The sequence below is a fragment of the Artemia franciscana genome, chromosome 7 (assembly GCF_032884065.1).
Source record: "Artemia franciscana chromosome 7, ASM3288406v1, whole genome shotgun sequence".
NCBI classification, from domain to species: Eukaryota; Metazoa; Arthropoda; class Branchiopoda; order Anostraca; family Artemiidae; genus Artemia; species Artemia franciscana.
Window position 1 is genome coordinate 8511227 of NC_088869.1, and position 26492 is coordinate 8537718.

At 34.4% G+C, this 26492-nt stretch overlaps 1 protein-coding gene and 1 long non-coding RNA gene across 2 annotated transcripts in view; one reads left to right on the forward strand and one right to left on the reverse strand.

Moving 5' to 3' along the window:
- LOC136028803 (uncharacterized) overlaps positions 1-13538 on the reverse strand; it is a 52303-nt gene extending 38765 nt beyond the window's left edge. Inside the window, exons 1-2 of the mRNA XM_065706708.1 lie at positions 13400-13538; positions 7992-8036 (exon numbers count right to left, since the gene is read on the reverse strand). Of these exons, the coding sequence (XP_065562780.1) occupies positions 7992-8036; positions 13400-13430 (76 nt within the window). The 5' untranslated portion in view covers positions 13431-13538. The remainder of the gene's footprint in view (positions 1-7991; positions 8037-13399) is intronic.
- LOC136028804 (uncharacterized) lies at positions 13438-26378 on the forward strand. The gene is made up of 3 exons (XR_010617878.1): positions 13438-13544; positions 17479-17619; positions 26191-26378. It is a non-coding gene; the product is annotated as an uncharacterized LOC136028804 (long non-coding RNA).
- The last annotated feature ends 114 nt before the right edge of the window (positions 26379-26492 follow it).

A 26492-nucleotide genomic window follows, 5' to 3' on the forward strand; every position in this document is an offset into this window, starting at 1 on the left:
GGCAGTGTGGTCTTCGAAGTTATCTCAGTAGGTCAGTCTAACAAATCACCATCAAATTCCCATTTTTCAGTTAGTATTAAATACGTATCTGATTTAGATCGAGTATCCAAACGAGATGGTAGATTCTCTGTACTTCAGCTTAATGTTCAGGGTCTTTGCTCTTCGTTTGATGAGTTGAAAAAAATAGTGCGTAGTGGCCACCCTGACTTCATTGGTCTTTGTGAGACTTTCCTTGATTCAAAAAACGAATCTCTATTGCATCTCCCTGGGTACAAGATGGAATATTTGAATCGAAGTAGGATGGCTAAAGGTGGCCTTGCTGTTTATGTTTCCGAATGTCTTCCGTACTCTGTTAGACATGACCTGTCAAGAAATGAAGAAGGAATTTTTGAATCCATATTTATTGAGATTAAAACCCAAGCTAAAGTTTTGATTGTTGGTAACATTTACCGGTCTCCTAGTGGGTCTGTTCCCTCTTTCCTTCAGATTCTTGAATAGGTCTTGGAAATAATCCAACTTCATTCATGTGAACTTGTAATTATGGGCGACTTCAACCTTAATTTGTGTGACCGGAGGTCATCCTCGTCCTTGGATTTTCTTTCGACAATGCTTGCTTGTGGAACACTACCTTCTGCATGCATTCCAACTCGCATAACTAACACTACCGCTTCTTTACTTGATAATATTTTTTCATCTTTGACGTTGGTGCGAAATTCTATATTGATGAGTGATATCTCAGACCATTTTCCTGTTTTTTCCATATATGATTTTTCCGATTCTTTGCCAAGGAGGAGCCAAGAAGCTGGTTTTTTCTCTTTAAAATTTAATGATCAGGGCTTGCATATTCTTAGGTCACGGTTGGCAGGTCGTTCGTGGAGTATTTCTAAAAATGGATCTGACATAGATTCTTTGTTTAATTCGTTTTATGATTCTTTGAAAGAAGTTATCTTTGATACATGTAATGCACCCCAGTCGAATCCAGCATCGAAAAGAACAACCCCTTTGAATCCTTGGATGACCCCTGGACTTCTTAAAAGTTGGAGGAAGAAAAATTATCTTTGGAAGGCTTACAGGTGCTCTAAGCCATTTTCGCGTAATTCTCGGCTTCAACTTTTCAAAGCTTATAGAAGAGTTTACAATTCGCTTTGCCGAAGGGCTAAATCGTTATTTTATCATAGAAAATTCTCTGCGTGCGGTAAAGACATTAGGAAGACATGGCAAGTAACCAATTCTGTTATCAGGCCATCTTTTCTGCCTCCTTCTGTCCCTTCAAGTGTTGTGATTGACGGGAAAAATGTAGAGGGTGAGCTAAAAGTTCAAGATGCGTTTACTTCCTATTTTGCTAATATCGGCAAAACTACAGCCTCTTTTGTAAGTCCTTCTTCTTCTCTACCTGATTTTAGGTCTTATCTAGGACCACCTTGTCCTAAATCAATGGCATTGGAACCTGTTTCTGAAGCTGAAATAGCCAGAATTGTCAATTGTTTGAGGGGTTCTTCATCCTCTGGCCCAGACCGTATTCCGACTAAGGTTGTCAAGTTCATTCTTCCTGTCATTGTGTGTGCCCTCACGAGACTTGTCAATCTTTCTTTTGAAAATGGTGTCTTCCCAAGTGCTCTAAAGCGTGCTCGTGTTATCATCCTTTTTAAAGGTGGATCAAGGAATGATCCTGCAAATTATCGTCCCATATCTCTTTTATCAGTGTTTAGTAAAATTTTTGGAAAAGCTATGCTTTCTCGACTTCTTGATTTTCTTAATTCTAAACTCTTTTTTCATGATTTTCAGTTTGGTTTTAGGGTCAAACATTCAACTGAGCATGCATGTGCAACTCTCTTGAATTATTTAAATTCAGCTCTTGACTCTGGTTTGATACCTGCTGCTCTTTTTCTTGACGTTCGAAAAGCGTTTGACTCATTAACACACAAGATTCTTCTTCTGAAAATGTCCCATATTGGAATAAGAGGGAATGCTTATTCATGGTTTCTATCATATTTATCTGGTCGAATCATCTCGGTTCATCCGGACTTTTCTAATCCTTCTGGAATAGAGTTTGGTGTTCCACAAGAATCTGTCATTGGGCCGATACTCTTTTTAATCTACGTCAATGACCTTATTAATGCGGTTAAAAATTTAAAACCTACCATTTGCTGTCGTCTTTGTCAACCAGTATCCGTTACTAGCTGTGACAAGAGTTTGTCCTTACTGGATACACTTATTGCTTTTGCTGATGACAGTACTCTTGGCACAACTGGTAGAACTGAGTCTGATCTTCGTTCAAGGATGATAGCCCTTTTTGAAAGAATTATCCAGTGGTTTGATGTAGATTATCTTGCCTTAAATGTCGAAAAGTCATGTTTTCTCATTTTCTCCAGAGTCTCAAAGGCTTGCCCTGATTTAAATGAAATAAATGTATCAAGAGGTTCTCTAAGTAGACCTAAGGATCGTTACGTTCGATTCCTAGGCATCTTGCTTGACGAAAATCTTTCGTTCAAGTATCATATTGACCTGATTAAAATGAAAGTCTCCAGGAGTCTTGGAATCCTTAGAAAGCTCAAATATATATTTCCAGGGTCGATTCTTAGACTCTTCTTCTGCAGCCTAGTTCAGTCTTATGTTTCATATTGTTCTGTTATTTGGATGTCAACTTTTCCCACGTCTCTGAAGCCACTTTCAAAACTTTATGATAAAGCAAGGACTCTTATTCAGGAAACTAACCTTTTTTCACTTAAACCCTTGCTTGATTTGAAGTCTCTCTATTTTCTTTCTTGTTCTTCTTTCGTTTTTTACAGTTGCACGGCCATCTTCCTGCTGTCCTATGTAATAATATATCTTTTGTTTCTGATCAATCGACTTATCATCTCCGCACTTCCAACAATTTACTGGTTCTTCACACACCGTCAGTGAGGTCTGACTTCAACCCTCTGACAGCTTGCAACAGGATCTGGAACACGCTCCCAGAGTTCTTACGAAGCTGTCACTCGTTTGGTATGTTCAAAAATTATGTTAGAGATTTTCTAGCTAGTAAATAATTTTGTTTGTTTGTTGTTTTTTTTTTGTCTTTATTTTTTATTCCGGTTTCCCTTGGAGTTGATGTCTCTGGATTGAGTTGGATATTTAATTGAGTTGGTGAAATCATGTGCTACCCCCTGCCTAGCTTGTCATTTTTTGGAGATTATTAAGGTGGGCGACTCAATTTTTGGCTTTTGCTTATATTTTTTTGTTCTTGGTATTTTTTTCTCCCCTTTTCTTTCCCGGCCATGGAGCCTTATGGGGGAGATTGTCTTGAAGTAATTTTTTTGTTTATGGATTTTAATTTTAAATAAAGAACTCAGAACTCAGAAGAACTATATATATATATATATATATATATATATATATATATATATATATATATATATATATATATATATATATATATATATATATATATATATATATATATATATATATATATATATATATATATATATTATATATATATATATATATATATATATATATATATATATATATATATATATATATATATATATATATATATAGATGTCTTGGTGTCCCGGTCGTCATTTGTGTCCCGATGTCCCGGTCTTTAATTTCGTCAGTCGACAAATATGACGTCAGTCGACACACATACATGACGTCACTCGACACAAACACACAGACAACTTATTTTTATGTATATATATAGATGACCGGAACACACGGTCATAACTACAATGGAAACGCGGGGGGCACAGGGGGGATATATAGATGAAGACGGGGATACAGGGAATATTTGATTAGTAATCACCATCAACAAAGCTCAAGGGCAATCATTAGAAAAATGCGGTATCGATCTGAATACAGATTATTATTTGTTTTTTTGTCATTTTTAGTTCTTTTTAGTTTTTTGCCTTTTTATTATTTTTTCTTTTTTTTAGTTTTCTTTTTCTTCTTGATTTTTCAGACGTCATATGCAAACCCTCAAACATAAAAAAAAACAAACATGCATACATATTTTTTTTATATATATAGTTTCTTTTTTAGTTTTTTTTAGTTTTTTCTTTTTTTTAGTTTTTTTTTTAGTTTTTCTTTTTTTTAGTTTCTTCTTTTATTAATTTGTTTTCTTTTTTAGTTTTTTCTTCTTTTTTTAATTTTATTTTCTTATTTTTTTTTAGTTTTATCTTTTTTTTTTTAGTTTTTTTCCTTTTTTTATTTTTCATTTTTTTCTTATTTTTTTAGTTTTCTTTTTCTTCCTTATTTTACATTTTTTAACTTTTTTCTTTCTTTCTTTTTTAGTTTTCTTTTTCTTTTTTTTTCTTATTTTTCAGTTTTTTCTCCCTTTTAGTTTTTTTCCTTTTTTCTTTTTTTTTCTTTTTTAGTTTTTCTATTTTTTCTTTTTTTTTAGGTTTTTGGTTTTTTTCTTTAGTTTTTTCTTTTTTTAATTTTTGTTCTTTTTCAGTTTTTTCTTTTTTTAGTTTTTTGGCTTTTTTAGCTTTTTTTTTCTTTTTAGTTTTTTACCTTTTTTTATTTATTTTTTTTTCGTTTTTTTTCTTTTTTAGATTTTTTTCTTTTTAGTTTTTTTAGTTTTTTTACCGTTTTTATTCTTTTATATTTTTTTAGTTTTCTTTTACTTCTTTATTTTTCAGACTTCATATTCAGACCCTCCAACATACAAAAATACATACATACAACTTATTTTTATATATATAGATTTAAATGATCAATAATTGTACTTTTATTTGTGTATTTATTTATGTATGTATTTATGTGTTTTTTTTTCTCGAAAACGGTTGCTTTTTTTTAACGAGCATCCTGGGAATTTTTGGTTTGAAAAAAGACCTAAAAGTTATTAATTTGAGAAAATTCTTTAAGAGCTTTAGTTTGGGGAAATTAATTTTCTCTGTGGTTCAAGTTTTACTACTCCAATTAAGAAAAAGCCATAGGCTTTTTCCTGTGTGCACATATCTAAAGGCAGGCTTTTAACCGTACGGTTATGGTGACACTTATGTGACAAAGAAGAAAAATTTACACTCCTTATATCAAGACCTTTATTGAAAGCAAGGAGAAATCCATAATTCAAAATCAAAAGATAGAGCAAGATTTGTCGACCAAAAGCTTGGGTTTTCATACGCTGTTGTCTTTCTTAATAATTTTCGTAAGGTTACATTGTGGTAATAAATCTGATTTTCAAATAGCGACAGGTTCTTTTATTAGACAGTAAAAAAAAAAAAAAAAGGCAAAGGCTCTAAATATTCCGATGACACAGTCGGTCATGATCGTCAGTAGAGTTAGTAACCTTACTACTAACTCTCTAAAGTTTAATAAAGAGTTACTTTTGCTTTATATTTTTGTTTTACTCTCTAATAAAAGGACCTGTCCCTATTTGGAAGTCTTATCTATTTTTTCATAGAAAAGGCAGTGGGGTCATGGAAAAAAATACCAACGCTACATTGTAGTGTTCAAAGAAATGTACAATGCAACTTGGTCGTGTCTCTATCAGCACAGCAATAAACTAGATAAATGCCTTTGGATGCCAGACGCATAAGCCTCATTCAATAGTTCCGGGTTGGAGAGTCCTGTTTCATGATTACATTAATCATATTCTGACTGAAGATTCACTTCCATACTGACAACTTTTGAAAATGATCATTTAGATTCAAACACTTTTCTAAAGTAACAAGGTTCCGTATGCTTTTTTGTCGGTCTAATTTATTCATTTTTAATTGCCTCTCTGACACTACTGATTACAAACTAACACGCCCCCCCCCCAAAAAAAATATACATCGAACACTCACTTTAGATGATAACCTATTATGTCTGATAGATAACTTCGAACACTGTAGATGAACGCTGATGATGAACACTGTATATGTGTTCGAAATATCCAGATAAATTTTATATCTGATCACTGTCAATAAAAAGGTTTCATCCCTGTTTTGAACTGTTTTACTTTCGTCTGATAGATGATCACCTATTAGATCCGTGACCTTTGTCTTTGTTGAATGATGATTCGTTGGAACAAGAAGAAGTTTTTGTCCAAACACCTGAACTTTCAAACTTGACAAGACCAAAGAACGATTGGAGCAACGTAACTTCACAATGGTTAAAAATAAGCAGCCTGGACCATCAAATGGGACTAGACAAATCTGAGCAGCTAAAGCAGTGGGCACTACAAAAATTTCTGAAAATTTAAAATGAAAATAGAAAAAGAAAGGAACATGCGGCTAGAAGATAAGAAACAGTGCGGATCTGAACGGGCCAAAAACGAAAGTGAAGAAAAAGACGTTTGCGTTTAGAAGACTAGTGACAACGAGGATAAAAACTGATTTAAAACGAAAGCTTAAAAAAGCCTGGATATGTGCTACAGTATTAATAGTATAAAACTAGCTGATGTCTAGAATAATTTTTCAGTTTTTTATGAATAGGCTAAACATAAAACTCATAAATTTAAAATTTTTCTTAGAACCCGAAATCTTTTATTTTCCTCATAAATATAGAATTCTGCTTAAAACACGTGAAATATTGTGGCAGTTTCTAACCTGCCACAATAACTGTAAAAAAATGGCAATTACAAAAAATCCTATTTTTAAATGTGTTGTCGATCTATATATTATTTTGCTCACGTCATATATACCAAATATTGATTCCTCTGTCCTGTTTATCAATCACAGACAAACACACACTAAAATAACATGTTCCTTCATTCCAATGTAATTTTACTTTGTCTTCTAACCACTCAAAACGCTAAACCAACACGTCCCTTCATACCATCATATTTTTTTGTCTTCTAACTGCAAATTTCGTGGTGCAACATTTTCGTCCGCAATTCAATGGAATTTTTCGTTTCTTCTTACATGCCTTTTGCTTGCGTCATACTGATATTAAAATGACATAACCATAGTTTTATTCTTTAGTTTCAAGTCTAACGGTGGTCAATCAACAATTTTACATGTTCCATATTCAATTGTAACAATAACATGTTCCATATTCAATTGTAACTTTCTGAAATATCTAAATTACGCACTAGCTGCATTATTCTTTAGTTTTACACCTCATTTTCGTATGCGATTCAGTGCGATTTGTTGCTGTTTCTTGTTTCATGCCTTTTTCTTTAGCTATTCAGACTGATTTGCCATTTTGTGTAATTTTGCATGTATTGTAGATACTATATAGTAATTCCTCCTCTTTATTTCTCAATCACAGACTCACGCACGCTAAACTAACACGTTCCTGTATTCGATTGTTTAAAGTATAGGCTATGCACCACATTTGGTGCTTATATATATATATATATATATATATATATATATATATATATATATATATATATATATATATATGGTAGGTATTGTAATCCCAGGGTGCTGTTATATAAAAAGGCACGAAGCTTTCCACTTAAAAAAAAAAACATCCTACAATTGTGATCTTGCGGGGCGAGGGTGCATAAGGCCATTGTTGCTTCTAACTACTGTCTAATTTAGTAAAATATTTTAAGATGCATTTCAATTTCTAGACTCAATTCAAATTTTAAGCTTTCATTTTACAGCTGGTCCTTACTCATACTTATTATCTGCCACGAGTACATTTTAGTATTATTTATGAATCTATAATAACAAACGTAAGAAATATTCACTGACATAAACACTCTAAGAGTTTTCTAAGAGTTTCTGTTGAGAAATTTCTTAAAGTAACTCAATAAACTGAGTGATAATGGGTTGTTTGCCAACAGGTATAAATCTCCAAAATTATTAGTTTGGAATATCAAATACAGAAAAAAACATTCAATAAAATTTGTATAAAGAATTTATAATAACTATTAACCAATATTCTTAGCAATAAAAAAAATTAACTGTTATGATTTTTCTAAATAAATCAATTGATTATTTTATACGGAATTCAAGTGCAGGAATTTATCAGTCCCTAAATTTGTGGCAGCACAAAATCTTCTAGAATAAAAAGGTTTTTATAGAAACAGACAATTTGAAAAAGTAATAATAACAGTTGCTTACGGCGATAGCGAAGCAAGACTCCAGCTTTGAGTTGTCTTGATGTAGCTGCAAAAAAATGAGATGATTAATTGCTGAAACAGCAATATTTATAAACTAATCAAGATGTAGCTTAGCTTACACACTGAGTGATACTTAAACACCATAATTTAATCTAGAAACAAAAGAAGTTTACATGTGTTCTAAAGAACATTTTCCAGATCGTGGAGTTTTAATTCACTCTCTCTCTCTCTCTCTCTCTCTCTCTCTCTATATATATATATATATATATATATATATATATATATATATATATATATATATATATAGTAAAAATATATATATAAAGGTAAAGGATACGGCATTAGACTTTACAGTCCCTACCGGCGGTGCTGATCTCCGTTTCTTGGCCCTTCAGCCAGGAAGTGCAATGGGGGGTTGGGGGCCAACCATCCTGTGCTTTCGCACAGCCTTCCTGCTTACCTTCCCCAGATTTCTCCAGGTACCCATTTAAAGCTAGATCGACTCTGGCTAAGCTTACAGAGTCACGCCACTGACTCCCGTCCCAAACTGAGGAATTGGGTACACTGCGCTTCGAACCCGCGTCCTTTCAGACAAAGGATCCCAAATCCAGCACACCAACCGACTCGGCTATATATATATAGCAGATAATTTGCGACTTATCTTGATGTCATGATGCCCAAATGAACTTTAAATCAGAATCAGTATCTTTGTAAAGTTATGTTTTTTTTAATGGACCTTTAACTTCTGCCTCGGCTTGAATTTTGTCATTATGAAGGACATATCGCCAAACCTTTTTTTCTTTTAATTGTTCAGGTGGTGGGACAAGACATTTTTTTTCTTCCAACGATTTATCTAGTCTATGTTTTTTTTTTCAAGAGGTACAGTAGGCATAAGATAAACGCCTCTTCTTTTGCCTCAGCTTGTCTTGTGTCATTATGAAAAACATATCGCCGATCCTTTATTTCTTTAAATTTTTCAGGGGGTGGGATCTAAACTTCTTTTTATCCAACGATTTATCTAGTCCAGATTTCTGATTTTCAAAGGTATGGTAAGCGTTGACCTTATCCATGTCAAGACCCAGAACCCAATCATCATCACTATCATTTTCAATTTGTTTTGTTTGTTTCATCTCGGCTTGTCTTTCGTCATAATGAAACGCATATCGCCAAAATAGTTTTTCTTTAACAAGAATATGGTAGGCACTGATGACCTTACTTTTGTCAAAATCCTAAGCCGATTCATCATCGCTATCATTTTCAATTTTGAAACGTTTTGATTCTCGCTGTTCAGGTTAATTTTCATAGACTCGCTCACATGTTCGGTGTCACGTGTCTTCTAATTGCGTGTGTCTTTTCTCTTCATTTTCATTTTTGACTTGCCCACAAGCTCAGTGTCATGTGTCTTCTAACCGCACTTGTCTTTGCTCTTCATTTTCATTTTTGACACGCCACGGCTATTCTTCAAACCGCCTGTGTATTTGCTCTTCATTTGTATTTTTGACTCGCTCACATGCTCGGTGTGCATGTTTTCTAGCCACGTGTGTCTTTGCTCCTTATTTTCATATTTGACACACTCTAATTGTCGTTTTTGCATATCTCTTAACCACCCATGTCTTTCCTCTTCATTTTCATTTTTAACATGTTTTGGGATTTGGATTACTTCAAACCCTTTAGGAATGGCCTTTGCTTTAGCTGCCCGTGTTGGTGTTGTCACAATTGATGGTCCAGGTTGTCAATTCTCACATCTTATCAAGTTTGATAGTTCAGGTGTTCGTTTCAAAGAATCATCATTTATAATAACTGCAACTGCAAATGTTCGTTTTTTGGGCCTTCCAACGGACATATATTACATAATTAGCTGATGCGTTCGAAAATCAACAATATTATTTATGTTATGTATGACATTTTATAAGAGAATGCTTATGAGGTGTGCTTATGATGAATGCTATTATGTACTTACAAAGTACACAACGTCATTTGCAAATACTAAAATTAAGGCTCTTAGCGAATTTTCTCAGACATCTGGCCTATCTAGATAGTTTTATTATGCGACAATATCCCAAGATACCAATTTTGCCGAAAAAATATAGAGCCGTTTGCGAGAAATGATACATAAATACATATATAAATATATATATATATACAATTATTGCTCGTTTATAAAGATTAAAAAAAAAAAAATAATTATTTTAGCTGAAAGTAAGAAGCGACAATAAAACTTAAAACGAACAGAAATTACTCCGTATATGAAATGGGTTCTCCCCTCCGCAATCCCTCGCTCTTTACGCTAAAGCTTTTAATTGTTTTAAAAAGTAGAATTGTGGCAAAGAGTCAAACTTTAGCATAAAAGAGTGAGGGAGTGCGGAGGGGACAAACCATTTCATATACGGAGTAATTTCTGTTCGTTTTAAGTTGTGTTGTCGCTCCTTACTTTCAGCTAAAAAAAATTAGTTTTTTTTTATTTAATTTCTGAATGTTTTTGAATTAATGCATGTTTGGTTTTGGCTCTCCGCACATAAATTATTAAATGAAATTTGTATATTAATCCTTTTTTTTGGCTAAATGGCTTTCTCTTGGTTTTGATCAGACGATTTTGAGAAATAAGAGTTGGAGAAGGAGGCCTAGTTGCCCTCCAATTTTTCGGTTACTTAAAAAGGCAACTAAAACTTTTAATTTTTAACGAAGTTTTTTATTAGTAAAAAATATACGTAACTTAAGAATTAACTTACGTATCAAACTTTCATAATCTTATATTTTTATTATGTATACGAGGGGGTTTGTAACCTCTTTAATACCTCTCTCTTTACAGTAAATCGTAAGTTTTGTCTCAATTCTTTAAGAATGACCCCTGAATCAGAAAGGCCGTAGAATAAATAGTTGAAATTACTAAAAATACTTTAGCATAAAGAGCGAGGTATTTATCTCCTCCTAAATACCTCGCTCTTTATGCTAAAGTATTTTTAGAGCCCCTCATATGCGCAATAGTCTCTGTTTGTTTTAAGTTTCAATGCTACTCCTTCCTTTCATTTGAAAAACGTTTTAATGTTCATTTTTCATTGTTTTCTTATAGTAATGCTAGAAAATTCTGCGCCCTTTTCATTGAATTTTTTTCCCCCATGACAGATTCCTCCAAGGAAACATCCTCCAACATAGCCCCCTCCCCTCAGCCCCACCCCCAAACAAAATAAAATCCCCCTGAAAACGTCTGTAGACTTCCCAATAACCATTACTATATGTAAACACCGGTCAAAGTTTGTAACTTGCAGCCCCTCCCCCAGGGATTGTGGGGGAGTAAGTCATCCCCAAAGACATAGTTATTATGGTTTTCGACTATGCAGAACAAAATGGCTATCGCAAAATTTTGATCTGTTGACTTTGGGAAAAAATGAGCGTGGGAGGGGGCCTAGTTGCCCTCCAATTTTTTTGGTCACCTAAAAAGGGCACTAGAACTTTTCATTTTCGTTAGAATGAGCCCTCTTGCGACATTCTAGGACCACTTGGTCGATACGATGACCCCTGGGAAAAAAAAAAACACGCACCCGTGATTTGTCTTCTGGCAAAAAATACAAAATTCCACATTTTTGTAGATAGGAGCTTGAAACTTCTACACTCTGATACCCTGAATCTGATGCTGTCATTTTCGTTAAGATTGTACCACTTTTAGGGGGTGTTTCCCCCTAATTTCTTAAATAAGGCAAATTTTCTCAGGCTCGTAACTTTTGATGGGTAAGACTAAACTTGATGAAACTTATATATTTAAAATCAGCATTAAAATGCGATTCTTTTGATGTAGCTATTGGTATCAAAATTCAATTTTTTAGAGTTTTGATTACTATTGAGCCGGGTCGCTCCTTACTACAGATCGTTACCACGAACTGTTTGATTGGATAGAATTCTTAGGTCACGCAAATTATCTGGTTTTATATTGGCGGGAGGATTAGCCTTTTTCTTATTATTGTTAATCAGACTTCAGATTAATAATAATATTTCCTTAAATAGGTATTTAGGAGAATATTCACTGGATGCTTTATACACACATTTAATTAAAAATGACCTTACGAAATATTTTAAAAAACCAATAGATATTAACACAGAACCTTTCACAAATAGACCTATAAGATCAGCAGCGAAAAAAGCCAGTCGCGCATTAAAAACCTGTTTTTAAATCATTTTCTTTCATTTCATTGAATTGCCTCGTTTCATAACAATTTATTTATCAGTCTGAATTTATTCATAACAATTTATTTATCAGTACTGAGGTAAGGATGCTGGGATTGTTTTGAAAAAATGTTCATTTTAGTTTTATTGGTTTTATTCTCTTGTAAGTTGTTTTTTCTTATTTGTATTGCTGAGGAGGGCCCTTGGACATAGGGCCGAAATATTCATTATAATTTGTTTCCCACTGTCTTAAAAAATTTCTTATTGTTCTTCTTGTTTTTGGTGTTTGTTTTGATATTGGTTCACCGCACATTAAAACGCAATGTGTATATTATATTTTTTTTTGGCTAAATTGCTTTCTCGTATTTTTGATCGGACGATTTTGATAACAAATGGGGTGGAAGTGGAGGCCTAGTTGCCCTCCAATTTTTGGCTACTTAAAAAGGCAATTAGGACTTTTTATTTTTTTACGAACGTTTTTATTAGTAATAAATATACGTATCTTATGAATTAACTTACGTAACGAACTTCTATATTGGTATATTTGTATTAATATATGAGGGGGTTCACCCCCTTGTCAATACCCCGCTCTTTACACTAAAGCTTGAATTTTGTCACAATTCTTTAAGAATGACCGCTAAATAAAAAAGGCCGTAAAATAGATAGTTGAAATTATTAAAAAAAACTTTGGCGTAAAGAGCGAAGGTTTACGGAGGAGACAGACCCCTTTATTCACGTAATAATTTCTGTTCGTTTTACGTTTTAATGCTGCTCCTTACTTCCAACTGATTTTTTTTTTCATTGTCTTTTTTAAATAATGCTGAAAAATCCTGCACTCCCTTCAGGAAAATTCTCTTCCCTCATGATAAATTTATCCGTGGATCCCACGTAACCCTCTCCCCCCATCCCCTCCCCCCTTAACGCGAAATTGTCTCCTGAAAACGTCTGTACACTTTCCAATAGCCATTACTATGTGTAAACAATGTTACCACGAACCGTTTGATAGTAATAGTATATATAGGTGTCTCTGTTGCTAAGCTGTCGCTGCATTTTTTATTTGTATTTTTTTTCTCCTTTGTCGTAATTTTTACTATTTACCCATAAGTGTTGTTCAAAAAGTGAACAAAGCAAGTCAAAATTGAAATTAACAATCCTACCTTACAAGTCTAACAAACAAAAGTACATAATGTATATTGATTTTTGACAGTCAGTAACTTCTTCAAAAACTTAAAAATATGCTCAAAATCTTACGAATCACGGGTATTGAATCACAAGAGCACATTAAACACACTTTGAAGTCCAAAAAACAATTCTTAAATTTTCATTTGGGCAAACACTTTTGTTATTGCCTGCTTCCATAGAAACTCAATATTAAACAGGATGCGCCGTATGATAGGTAGCATGGCTGGGAAGCCGTTATTTAATTCATTAATTAAAATTTAAAACAAAAGAAATGTTTCAAAGAATTGCAGAGAGCTACATTAAGCCTAAGACGAGCAGAAATAAAGTTAAATAGTTATTCAAGCATAAAATGGACATAAACTGCTATTAATAAATAAAAGTAACACTAAACCAACTTAAACTATATTAAATAATCAAGTTAAACTTAAACTGAATGGGAATTACAAGCAATAGTAATAAAGCTGACGTTCTCCATCAAACAGCCCGTGATAATGAACTGAAAGTACGGCTCATTATGACCGAAACACTAAAAAGTTTTTTTTCTTTTTTTTGTTTTTTTTTTACAGCAAAAGAACTGGCTTCTAATGCTGATTCCAAAAAACATAAAATTGATTAATTTTAAAGTTACCCATCAGAAGCTACAAACCTCATAAAGTTTTGCTAATTTTCGAAAAAGAGGGGAAACATCAGCAAGCAGGCAAGTGATCTTCATGAAAGTAAAATAACCAAATCAGCCTACACGAGGAACTCTTCTGAAGAGGTTTCAATATGGAATTTTCATATATTTTTCCAAAAAGAAAGATGTGCTTCTTGTATTTCTTTTTTGCTTGATTATTTCTTTCCAGGGATGATCGCATTGAATCAATGCTCCTAAAAGATCGACTTCATTTGAAGATTAATTCAAAGTTCTACTGCCCTTTTCAAGTGGTGAAAAAGATTACGTCTTCTGCAATTTATGGCAAAAACTAAGATTTTTAAAAAAAAATAAAGTTTTTTTATCAATGGAAAACTTCGAGACAGTCAAACGATTTAAAAGTGTTATAAAGTGCGCTTTTTCAAAAATTGATTTAGAAAAGACAGATCATTCTAATAGCAAGCTTGATCTCAGGTGTTGACATTCAAATAAGTTGATTTGCCTTTAAAAACTGTTATAATAACAAAATGACTTATCCAAATATTACAAATACATTTTAATAGCAACAGTAGTTTAATTGTTCTTAAAGTATCTTATGAACAAGTTTTTTTTACGTGTGTCTCAAAGTAGTGAATTGGTATTGACTCGATATATTTTTTTTTCTTCTGGTATAAGTTTATATGTCGTGCTTCCTAGTGGTAAAGGAATTAAGTGGTAAAGGTTAATTTATTAAGTGGTAATTTAGTGGTAAAGTGGTATTGGATAGTGGCACACTGATTCCTGAAAAATCAATTATACTATAAAAAGCACAATAGCGCTACCTAAGTAAAGAGCAATTTGGGCACAAAACTTTTTTTTTCATTATTTGTTTTTTTTTTACAACAGGGCATTTCTTACAAAAGGAGCTGTCGTAAAAACTTCAAAAGGGCTTGTCGATCAAAAATTGAAAATTCTACTGTCCTTTTTAGCAGTTGAAAGCAATTAGAGGGCAACCAGTCCCTCATTTTCTCATGGCACCAACACCCATCATTTCGCTAATCACGTGCGTTCAAAATTTTGAGATAGCCATTTAGTTCAGCGTAGTTGAAAAGTACGGAAATTATACCTTTGAGGATGAAAACCCCTCCACAGCCTTCATGACAAGCATTGTAGGTTACGCCGCAGGGTAAGAATTTTGTGGTAAGGGTGTACGCATAAACCTCGAAAAGGGCTCATCAGATTAGCAATCAGAATTTTTAGCGCTTTTTTTAAGAGTCAAAAGGATCGGAGGGCAGCTACCCCTCCACGTCGCATTTTTTCCAAATGCATCCAATAGAAATTTTAAATAGCCACTGGTTCAAAAAATATTCCAAAAATCACATAAAAAGGTCTTTCGGGTTGACACCCCCCTGAGTATGGGGGCAAGGGTTGTAAGTTATGCCCCGTGGGCTTATAAGGTCTTTATGGAAGGTGTGGTCGTTTGAACTTTAGAAAAAGCTCATTCGAGAGGAAATGTATAGTTTTAATTCGCTTTTAAGGGTTAAAAGTGACTGTGGAGAGCCACCACCCCTGACATCCCCAAACGCATCTTATCAAAATTATAATATAGCCATCTTAGTCATAATAGTCCAAAGACCATATAACAAAGTCTTCGGGGTAGAAACGCCCTCTCCCGAGCCCAGGGGCAAGCGTTATAGATGAGGTTCGGGGCATATAAGGTTTTTATGGAACGAGTGGTTGCATAAACTTCGGATCGAACGGGGCCCATTTGATTGGAAGTCAGCAGTTCTACTTCCCTTTTTATGAATCAAAAGTCAATGGAGGGCAGCCAGCCACCCAAGCGTATCATTCCCCAAAGCACATCAAATCAACATTTTAATAGAGTTATTTTGTTCAGCATTTTTGAAAGGCCCAGTGGTTATATCTTTGGGGATGTCAACCTACCCACAGTCCTCAGAGAAAGGGCTGGAAGTTAGACAATTCGTTCATTGATTACGCATAGAATATTTTATTGAGAAACTTATGCATGTATGAACTTTTATTTCCGGAAAGATGAAGGTTATTCAGGTGAGCTTTTCAGAGAATGTTGACGGGAGTGTTGAACTAAATCAAAACACGTCACGTGAATTCAAATTGTCAAAATGACCTAACTCAGGAATGACTGACTATAATAATTTGAAACTTACAGGAAATGATAAGGGAAATTATCACAAAAGGCAATATTTGCATGATTGCACGATTGCAAGTGCACTAGATTGCTGCAAAATATGGGATCATACACCCTCAAAACCGCTTATGTTGCTGCAAAATATGGGATCATACACCCTCAAAACCGCTTATGTTGCTGCAAAATATGGGATCATACGCCCTCAAAATCACTTATGTTGCTGCAAAATATGGGATCATACACCCTCAAAACCGCTTATGTTGCTGCAAAATATGGGATCATACACCCAAAAACCGCTTATGTTAGTGCAAAATATGGGATCATACACCCTCAAAATCACTTATGTTGTTGCAAAATATGGGATCATACACCCTCAAAATCGCTTATGTTGCTGCAAAATATGGGATCATACACCCTCAAAACCGCTTATGTTGCTGCAAAATATGGCATCATACACCCTCAAAATCACTTATGTTGCTGCAAAATATGGGATCATACACCCTCAAAACCGCTTATGTTGCTGCAAAATATGGGATCATACACCCAAAAACCGCTTATGTTGCTGCAAAATATGGGATCATACACCCTCAAAATCATTTATGTTGCTGCAAAATATGGGATCATACACCCTCAAAACCGCTTATGTTGCTGCAAAATATGGGATCATACACCCAAAAACCGCTTATGTTGCTGCAAAATATGGGATCATACACCCTCAAAACCGCTTATGTTGCTGCAAAATATGGGATCATACACCCTCAAAACCGCTTATGTTGCTGCAAAATATGGGATCATACACCCTCAAAACCGCTTATGTTGCTGCAAAATATGGGATCATACACCCTCAAAATCACTTATGTTGCTGCAAAATATGGGATCATACACCCTCAAAACCGCTTATGTTGCTGCAAAATATGGGATCATACACCCTCAAAACCGCTTATGTTGCTGCAAAATATGGGATCATACACCCTTAAAATCACTTATGTTGCTGCAAAATATGGGATCATACACCCTCAAAACCGCTTATGTTGCTGCAAAATATGGGATCATACACCCAAAAACCGCTTATGTTGCTGCAAAATATGGGATCATACACCCTCAAAATCACTTATGTTGCTGCAAAATATGGGATCATACACCCTCAAAACCGCTTATGTTGCTGCAAAATATGGGATCATACACCCTCAAAACCGCTTATGTCCTACCATTTTCAGCAGAGTGACAGGCATGTCGTACTTTAGCTGGACTGGCGGAAAACCTAAGTGGGTAAGAGGTCTCTACCTTATCCTCATCAAATTTGTGGATAGAGATAAGCATTTGCTCTTTATTTAACCAGGCTCACTCTCTAATATTTCATCTTTTTAGCTGGAAGAATCATTTGACTTGAAGACTGAAAGACTTGTTATTGGCCTGTTTGAACCATATCATACAAGATTTTGTACCAGTTCAAATGTTTATGCATAACCCCTCCGAGAGACCTCCTCTTGCCAAATTTTCAGTATGAAGGTAGAGATGGCTTTTTAAACCAACTTATTTGAAAGTTTGCCAGTGTTAAATGAGAGTGATGATTTTTAAAGGTATATTCCTTGTAAAAAAAAAAAGTAATAAAGGTGATGTTGTTCTAATCAGAAGAATAATAAGGGTTGTATTGATGTGCCAATAGGCAACAAGGGGGATAAATGTGACAGATTAGGAATAACCTAATTGTTCTTTCTAACAAAATGTTTTTGTGGGTAAGTCAGACAACTAATAATTTTAATTGTTTATTCATAAAAAAATGTAATAATTTCCAAATTAATACATATCCAAGATTTACATAAGTGTTCATTTTTAGTTATACTAATCAGATAGTTCCTGTTGCACCATGATGACATGTTTTTCGCCCATTTTGTTCTGATTATTCACACACGTTGCTTATTATCGAACTTGGCACCAGCTATCTATAAATTGAATTACAGGACATGGGAGCAATTTTAATTAAAAATTGAGTTTCTAGATTTCCCTATTTTTAAAGACATTTGTGATTGAATAGGTTTCCAGTTAACCAATCTCAACTACACAATTTCATTTATGCTGTCCTTGGTATTTTAAGGATTATTGGGCTAGTCATCTTAGGTCATAGAAACAGAGTGGATACATTTTCAGAGGCATACACCAGGTCAGCGTTCCTCTTAACTTCAGCAACATAGCGTCTGCATGCACTTTTAAATAGGAAAGAGGGTAACTATAGCAGAGGCTCCATTCGGGGGGGGGGTCAGATTCCACCACAAAGGGCCCTTTGCCGGTCATAATAATCCATTATGTCCAACATAATCCATTGTGTCCAATTGATTTTAAATTACTGCGCGCCTATTAACCAAAGAGCGTAATTACTTGACGACCCTTAGGGTAATTACGCTATTTGCTATTAATTATTGTAAACTTAAAAGTAGGTAAGATACATAATAAAATTCTCGAGTTCTGTCAAATGCCCATTTCCTAGATGATTACGCGACACGAAGTTAGTTGGGTGGGCCCAAGATGGAGTTTATGCCCACCCCAAGATTTGGTCTAAATGGCACCTCTGAACTATAGTCAATGAGATGATAATCAAAAAGGCTTAGGCCCTTGAACTTTGTCAGGCTTTAGCCTGCTTCAGAGTCTCATTGTTCAGAGATTTCGCCTCCATTACAGAGAGTGACTTGTAAGCAAGAAACGTAAATCTTGTTCACCTTACAAACGGTTCGTGGTACCGAACTGTAGTAAGGAGCGACACGGCTCAATAGTAACCAAAACTCTAAAAAACGGAATTTTTTAAAGTTAATTTTTTAATTTCAAAAGGCTATGCAATCTCATCTACTTACTTTTCTAAAATCTGAAAATTTTCTTCGTGATTTTCAATTTGGCTTCCGAATGAAGTTCAAGACGATGGGGTACGCTCTTGTGTTACTAGGTCTATCTTTTATTTTTAACTCTTTTTTTAGAATAAAATTATTTTAACCATCTATCATAGAGGAAAAAATGAAGGGTGTTATTTTTGAGGATAGTTAATATTCTATTTTCCAACTCTTTCAAAATGGACCAGAAAGTAAACAAAGTAGTTTTTAACGAGAAAATATTAATATAATTGAAAACATGGGTTGCAAACAGATAATAAATGCTCATTTCTAGCTCAAAGACCATTTGTCATCAATTCGAGATATCGAATTGATATAAGTTATAATTGTATATATGTAAAGAGTCGGAGAATTGAGGAAAATAAGTTAAAATGATCAATTTAGGCAAATCCAATTCTTTTTTGTTTTTGGCCCTCGTTTTCACCAATTTTTGTCAATTCCCGAGACAAGAAATTCTAGCTTTTTTCCGTTTTAAAAAAAAAAATTCAAAAATGTATGCTTATTATTTTCTCCAGAAAATATTACATAGTTTTCATCGAGAAAATATCAATATAATTGAAAACATGGGGAGAAAAAAATGGGAAATGCTCATTTCTAGCACAAAGACCATTTGTCATCAATTCGAGATATCGAATTGATCTAAGTTATAATTTCATATATAAAAGTAGGAGAGTTGAGGAAAATGGGTTAAAATGATCAAGCTATATAAAGCCAATTCTTTTATTTTGCCCCCCCCCCCCCGTTTTCACTTATTTTTGTAAATTCCCGAGAAAAAAACATTCTAGTTTCATTCTGTTTTTAAAAAAGTTTAAGAATGTATATTTATTACTTTTGACTTTTTAGTCTTTTCTAGGGCGAAAATGTCTTTAATCTTCTCTGAGAAAAAAATTTGTCTTATCATAAGATTCTAAAATTTACCATGACCACACTTAAGTGTTCCTGTTGCTGTGCTGTGAAGTCTTTTTGTATACTTTTTGTTTTGCCAGTGTGTTGTTTTACTTATACAAAGGAGTGTACAAGAGAGGGGGGGGTATTTGGAGCAAATAGCATCGTTATTAGAAGCATATATGTTACTTTTAATGTGTAAAATCTGGTTAATGTCGACATTCAGCGGTGAATGTCCGAAATTCCTTTTTCGCTCCTTGGATTCAATCAACTTTGCTAGTCGGCTTTATCAGTACTATGCATGGATTGATGGTAAAAGTTAAAGTTAGATCAGGTTGGGTTGGGTGAGGTAATGTTATAAATCTCATAAACCTAACTTAACTCAACCTAACTTGACACCATCAACCTTGCATAAAACTGACAAAGCTGACGAGATCCAAGGGGAAAAAAGGAATTCCTGGCATTCACTTTTGAATGTTGAAATTCTCCAATTTCGGATACTGACTGCATTATATATACTAATAAAATTAGGAGTAGTTGAACATTTGGAAGTAGTAAGAAAAGATTCATAAATATGGCAAATTTGTGTACAAAAATGCCAGTCTGAGGCGACGAAAGCAAGCTAATAAAAAAACCTGCCTCAACACGTCTGTTGGTCGTTTGCTGGGCAACAGCTGAAAATTTGAGATAATAAAACTTACCCATACCAGTAGCCCAGTTACACATGCCAGTTGCACATACTATACCAGTAGCCCAGTTAAACATACTAGTTACACATACCATACCAGTAGCCCAGTTACAAATGTCATACCAATAGCCCAGTTACACATACCGGTTACACATACCATACCAGTAGCCCAGTTACACATACCAGTTACACATACCATACCAGTAGCCCAGTTACACATACCAGTTACACATACCATACCAGTAGCCCAGTTACACATACCAGTTACACATACCATACCAGTAGCCCAGTTACAAATACCATACCAGTAGCCCAGTTACACATACTAGTTACACATATCATACCAGAAGCCCAGTTACACATACCAGTTACACATACCATACCAGTAGCCCAGTTACACATACCAGTTACACATACCATACCAGTGGCCCAGTTACACATACCATACCAGCACCCCAGTTACACATAATTGTTACACATACAATACCAGTAGCCCAGTTATATATACCAGCAGCCCAGTTTGCATGATTCATTAATCTCAATTCTAATTTTAGCACCAGCAAAGATCACCGCTGTAATAATTAAAAGTGCAGCATATACCAGTTTTGTAGCTTTTCAAAAGAGTTAAAAAACAGAAAAAAACTTGTCGTCTATGGTTGCTCTGAAGGATGAGGCTAATGAAGACAAAAGGCACATATCTAAACTTAGTTCTTATGCTCTTTTCAGTTATATAAATTAAATTCAAGTATTCGGAGTAAATTCAAAATTATTTAATTTTATGGCGTATGTCTTCTTTTTCCTTGTCAAAAAAGGAGACAAACCCTAGGTCCCCATGTTATAGCTCATAAGCTATAACATGGAATCTAGCTATAACACCTGAAGGAATCTAGCTATTGTTTTTTCCACTGTGAGAGAGAACTCCCTCGGAGATTCATTTTGATATGTAATTTACCTTGGACCATAGTTCCGTTGACTTTATCCCGTCACACATTTTCGCACTAGCTTTATTTTCTTTCCCTTGGTTTACTTTGAATCAATTAAAAGAAATTGGCGGAATAAGGCCATTTTTGCTCATTCTATTGGAATGGGGGTATATGAACCTCATTTTGGTATCCAATTTCCTTGAGACCGTTTTTTCGTAAAAGTAATTTAAAACTCTACCCCTACCTACTCGTAGTCTCTCTTCTCTCTCTTTTTGTACTCCAAAATTTCAGGATTAAAGGATAAACAAATCAGCGGGAATCAAAAGGAACTCTAGGGCAGAGTGAACATAATTCACTGTAACTGCACAAGCATGCTCAGTTGAATTATTTGCTCGAAATTTTCGAATGATTTGCTCCTTACTTTCAGTTGAAATATTGTTTTTTTAATTTAATTTTTGGACGTTTTTGAATTAATGTACGTTTTGATTTTGGCTCAGCGCACATGTATAATCAAAACGAAATTTGCAGATTCATTATTTTTTTTTGCTTAATTGCTTGCTAATAGTTTTGCTAATAGTTATTGCTTGCTAATAGTTCAACACTCCCGTCAACATTCTCTGAAAAGCTCACCTGAATAACCTTCATCTTTCCGGAAAAAAAAGTTCATACATGCGCAACTTTCTCAATAAAATATGAAGAGAATCGGCTGTGATCAAACAGCTCGTAGTAAAGGACTGTAGCAAGGAGCGACTCGGCTCAATAGTAACCGAAAATCTAAAAAACGGATTTTTGAAAGCAACTGTTACATAAAAAAAACATATTTTAATGCTGATCTTAAATGTATAAGTTTCATTTGTATCAGTATTTCATTTTTGAAATACAAAGAGTCTCTTAAAAGCTACAGTTTCTTTGTTCCCACTTCACCTTATGGGGCTAACTGCATCTCCAATTAAGACTTTTTCCTGGTTCTCAGAGTCATCCTGTAATTACTAATGTTTCCAAAATACCACTTCAGAAACTTTTAGATTGAAGAGTATCGGCTGTGATCAAACAGTTCGTGGTAACGAACTGTAGCAAGGAGCGACCCGGCTAAATAGTAACCGAAAATCTAAAAAACAGAATTTTGATAGCAACTGTTACATAAAAAGAACCGTATTTTAATGCTGATCTTAAATGTATAAGTTTCATTTGTATCAGTATTTCATTTCTGAAATACAAAGAGTCTCTTAAAAGTTACAGTTTCTTTGTTCCCACTTCACCTTATGGGGTTGACTCCAATTAAGACTTTTCCTGGTTCTCAGAGTCATCTTGTAATTACTAAAGATTCGAAAACATCACTTCAGAAAAGCTTTTGAATTGAATAGAATCGGCTGTGATTAAATAGTCCGTGGTAAAAAACTCTAGTAAGGAGCGATCCTGCTCAATAGTAACCGAAACTTTTTGATACCAAGAGTTACATCAAAAGAATTGTATTTTTTTGCTGATTTTGAATTTACAAATTTCATCAATTTTAGTCTTACCTATCACAAGTTACAAGCCTGAGAAAATTTGCCTTATTTTAGAAAATAGGGAGAAAAACCCCCTAATAGAATCTTAACGAAAATCACACCATCAGGCTCAGCGTATCAGATAATCCTACTTTAAAAGTTTCAAGCTCCTATCTACAAAAATATGGAATTTTGTATCTTTGCCAGAAGCTAGATCATGGAAGCGTGTTTATTTGTTTTCAGGTGGTGATCGTATCGACCCTGTGGTCCTAGAATGTCGTCCTCATTCTAACGGAAATTAAAATTTGTAGCCCCTTTTTAAGTGACCAAAAAATTGGAGGGCACCCAGGCAACCTACCGCACTCATTTTTTCTCCAAAGCCACCAGATAAAAATTTTTAGATAGGCATTTTGTTCAGCATTGTCGAAAAAGCTAATAGCTGTGTCTTTGGGGACGACTAAATCACCTACAGTCCCAAGGAGACGGGCTGCAAGTTACAAACTTTGACCATTGTTTCAAACAGTTTGTGGTAACGATATGTAGTAAGGAGCGACCCGGTTGAATAGTAACCAAAATTCTATGAAATAAAACTTTGATACCAATAGATACGTCAAAAGAATTGTATTTTTATGATGATTTTAAATATGTAAGTTTCTTCAAGTGTAGGTATACCCATCAAAAGTTAAGAGCCTGAGAAAATTTGCTTTATTTTAGAAAATAGTGGGAAAAACTCTCTAAAAGTCATAGAATATTAATGAAAATCACACCATCAGATTCAGCGTATCAGAGAACCCTTCTGTGCAAGTTTCAAGCTCTTACCAACAAAAATATGGAATTTTGTATTTTTTGCCATTAGATAGATTACGGGTGCGTGTTTATTTGTTTTTTTTTGCTTTCTTTTTTTTTCTCAGGGGTTGATCGTATCGACCCAGCTGTCCTAGAATGTTGCAAGAGGGCTCTAACGAAAATTCTAACGAAAATTAAAAATTTCTAGTGCCCTTTTTAAGTTGCCAAAAATTGGAAGGCACCTAAACCCCCTCCAACGCTCATTTTTCCCGAAGTCACCGGATCAAAATTTTGAAATAGTCGTTTCGTTCAGCATAGTAAAAAAAGCTAATAATTATGTCTTTAAGGTCGACCTAATCCCCCACAGTCCCCGATGGAGGGGCTGTAAGTTACAAACTTTGATCATTGTTTATACATAGTAATGGTTATTGGAAAGTGTACAGACGTTTTCAGGAGATAATTTCGCGTTGGGGGGGAGGGGATGGTGGGAGAGGGTTACGTAGGATGAAATTTATCATTAGGGAAGATAATTTTCCTGAAGGGAGTGCAGGATTTTTCAGCATTATTTAAAAAAAACAATGAAAAAAAAAATCAGTTGGAAGTAAGGAGCAGCATTAAAACGTAAAACGAACAGAAATTATTACGTGTATAAAGGGGTTCGTCTCCTCCGTAAACCTTCGCTCTTTACGAAAAAGTTTTTTTAATAATTTCAACTATCTATGTTACCGCCTTTTTGATTCAGCGGTCATTCCTAAAGAATTGTGACAAAATTCAAGCTTTAGTGTAAAGAGCGGGGTATTGACGAGGGGGTGAACCCCCTCATATATTAATAAGAACATACCAATATAGAAGTTCGTTACGTAAGTTAATTAATAAGATAAGTATATTTATTACTAATAAAAACGTTCGTAAAAAATAAAAAGTCCTAGTTGCCTTTTTAAGTAGCCAAAAATTGGAGGGTAACTAGGCCTCCACTTCCACCCCATTTGTTATCAAAATCGTCCGATCAAAAATAAGAGAAAGTCATTTAGCCAAAAAAAATAATATATACATTGCGTTTTAATGTGCGGTGAACCAATATCAAAACAAACACCAAAAACAAGAAGAACAATAAGAAACTTTTTAAAACAGTGGGATACAAATTATAATGAATATTTCGGCCCTATGTCCAAGGGCCCTCCTCAGCAATACAAATAAGAAAAACAACTTACAAGAGGATAAAATCAATAAAACAAAAATAAACAATTTTTCAAAACAGTCCCAGCATCCTTACCTCAGCAAAGTTCAACCACGACTGATAAATAAATTGTTATGAAACGGGGCAATTCAATGAAATGAAAGAAAATGAATTAAAAACAGGTTTATAATGCCAGACTGGCTTTTTTCGCTGCTGATCTTATAGGTCTATTTGTGAAAGGTTCTGTGTTAATATCTATTGGTGTTTTAAAATAAATTAAATAAAAAAACTAATTTTTTTAGCTGAAAGTAAGGAGCGACATTAAAACTTAAAACGAGCAGAAATTACTCCGTATATGAAATGAGTTGTCCCCTCCTCAATCCCTCGCTCTTTACGCTAAAGCTTTTAATTGTTTTAAAAAGTAGAATTGTGGCAAAGAGTCAAGCTTTAGCGTAAAGAGCGAGGGATTGCGGAGGGGACACCATCAGACATAACTCTCGAGTTCAGAACAAGGTATAAGGGCGACGTAATAAATGAATTTGGCAGAAAAAATAACCATGGATGAATCCTCAGGATGAGCTACATAGATGACAGGAAAAGACAATCTTTTGAATAGTGACCCATCATTCACAACTGTATGCTATTAAAAATTACATAAAAAAAACAAGAAGGTAAGAAAACTTCAGCCAGTGCAAAAGCTATAATAGAGGCCAGAAGTTCTGATGACACACATATTCACTACTCGTTTCTGCCTTTAATGAAGCAAGAGTTTAACGGCGATTCCTCGGGGCGAGTATTGGTACATGTTACGTCACAAGGAATGTTTACTTAGAGATGCAAGTGCATTTTACGCAATAGGGTTTGAAGACGGTTACAGATATCCCAAGACGCTTTTTAAGACGTTTCTCTTCAAGACGTTTCGAGACATTCCAAGAAGTTTTTTAAGACATTCAAAACCTTTTCTAAGCTATTTTTTGGAGATTCTTATTATCAAAAGGTTTCAAGACATGCCAAGACGTTTTTAAGACATTTTTCATCCAGACGTTTCAATACATCCAAAGACGTTTTTTAAGACATTTCTCTTCTAGAACATTCCAAGATAATCTAACACATTTTTATTCGAGACGTTTTTTCAAGGCGTTTCAAGACATTTTTTCTATAAAGTGCTTTTTCATTATTTCTTTATTACTTACGTAATAGGGGAATGTTTGCATATGGTAAGGATGAAGCATTCATACTTGACTTAATTTTTCAGGCTACCCTTTGTGATGGAGGAATGGATCCCTAGACACCTGGACCATGAAACCCTTTCTAAGGTTTTGCTCCAGGAAATAGATTAAACGAAACAACCAATTCGACACGCGAAAAATACCCATGTTCCTCTTACTAGAATGATTAATCTATTGATTGCGTGTTTCCTATGTCTGCAGTAAATGAGCTGCAAAGAGAAAAGTCGATTACAAGTAGTTGCCTACTTGGTATTCACCTGCATATTAAACAATGCTTTAGAGAGTGCCATAAGATAATATTTTTCAGTTTATCAAACTGAAAAATGTT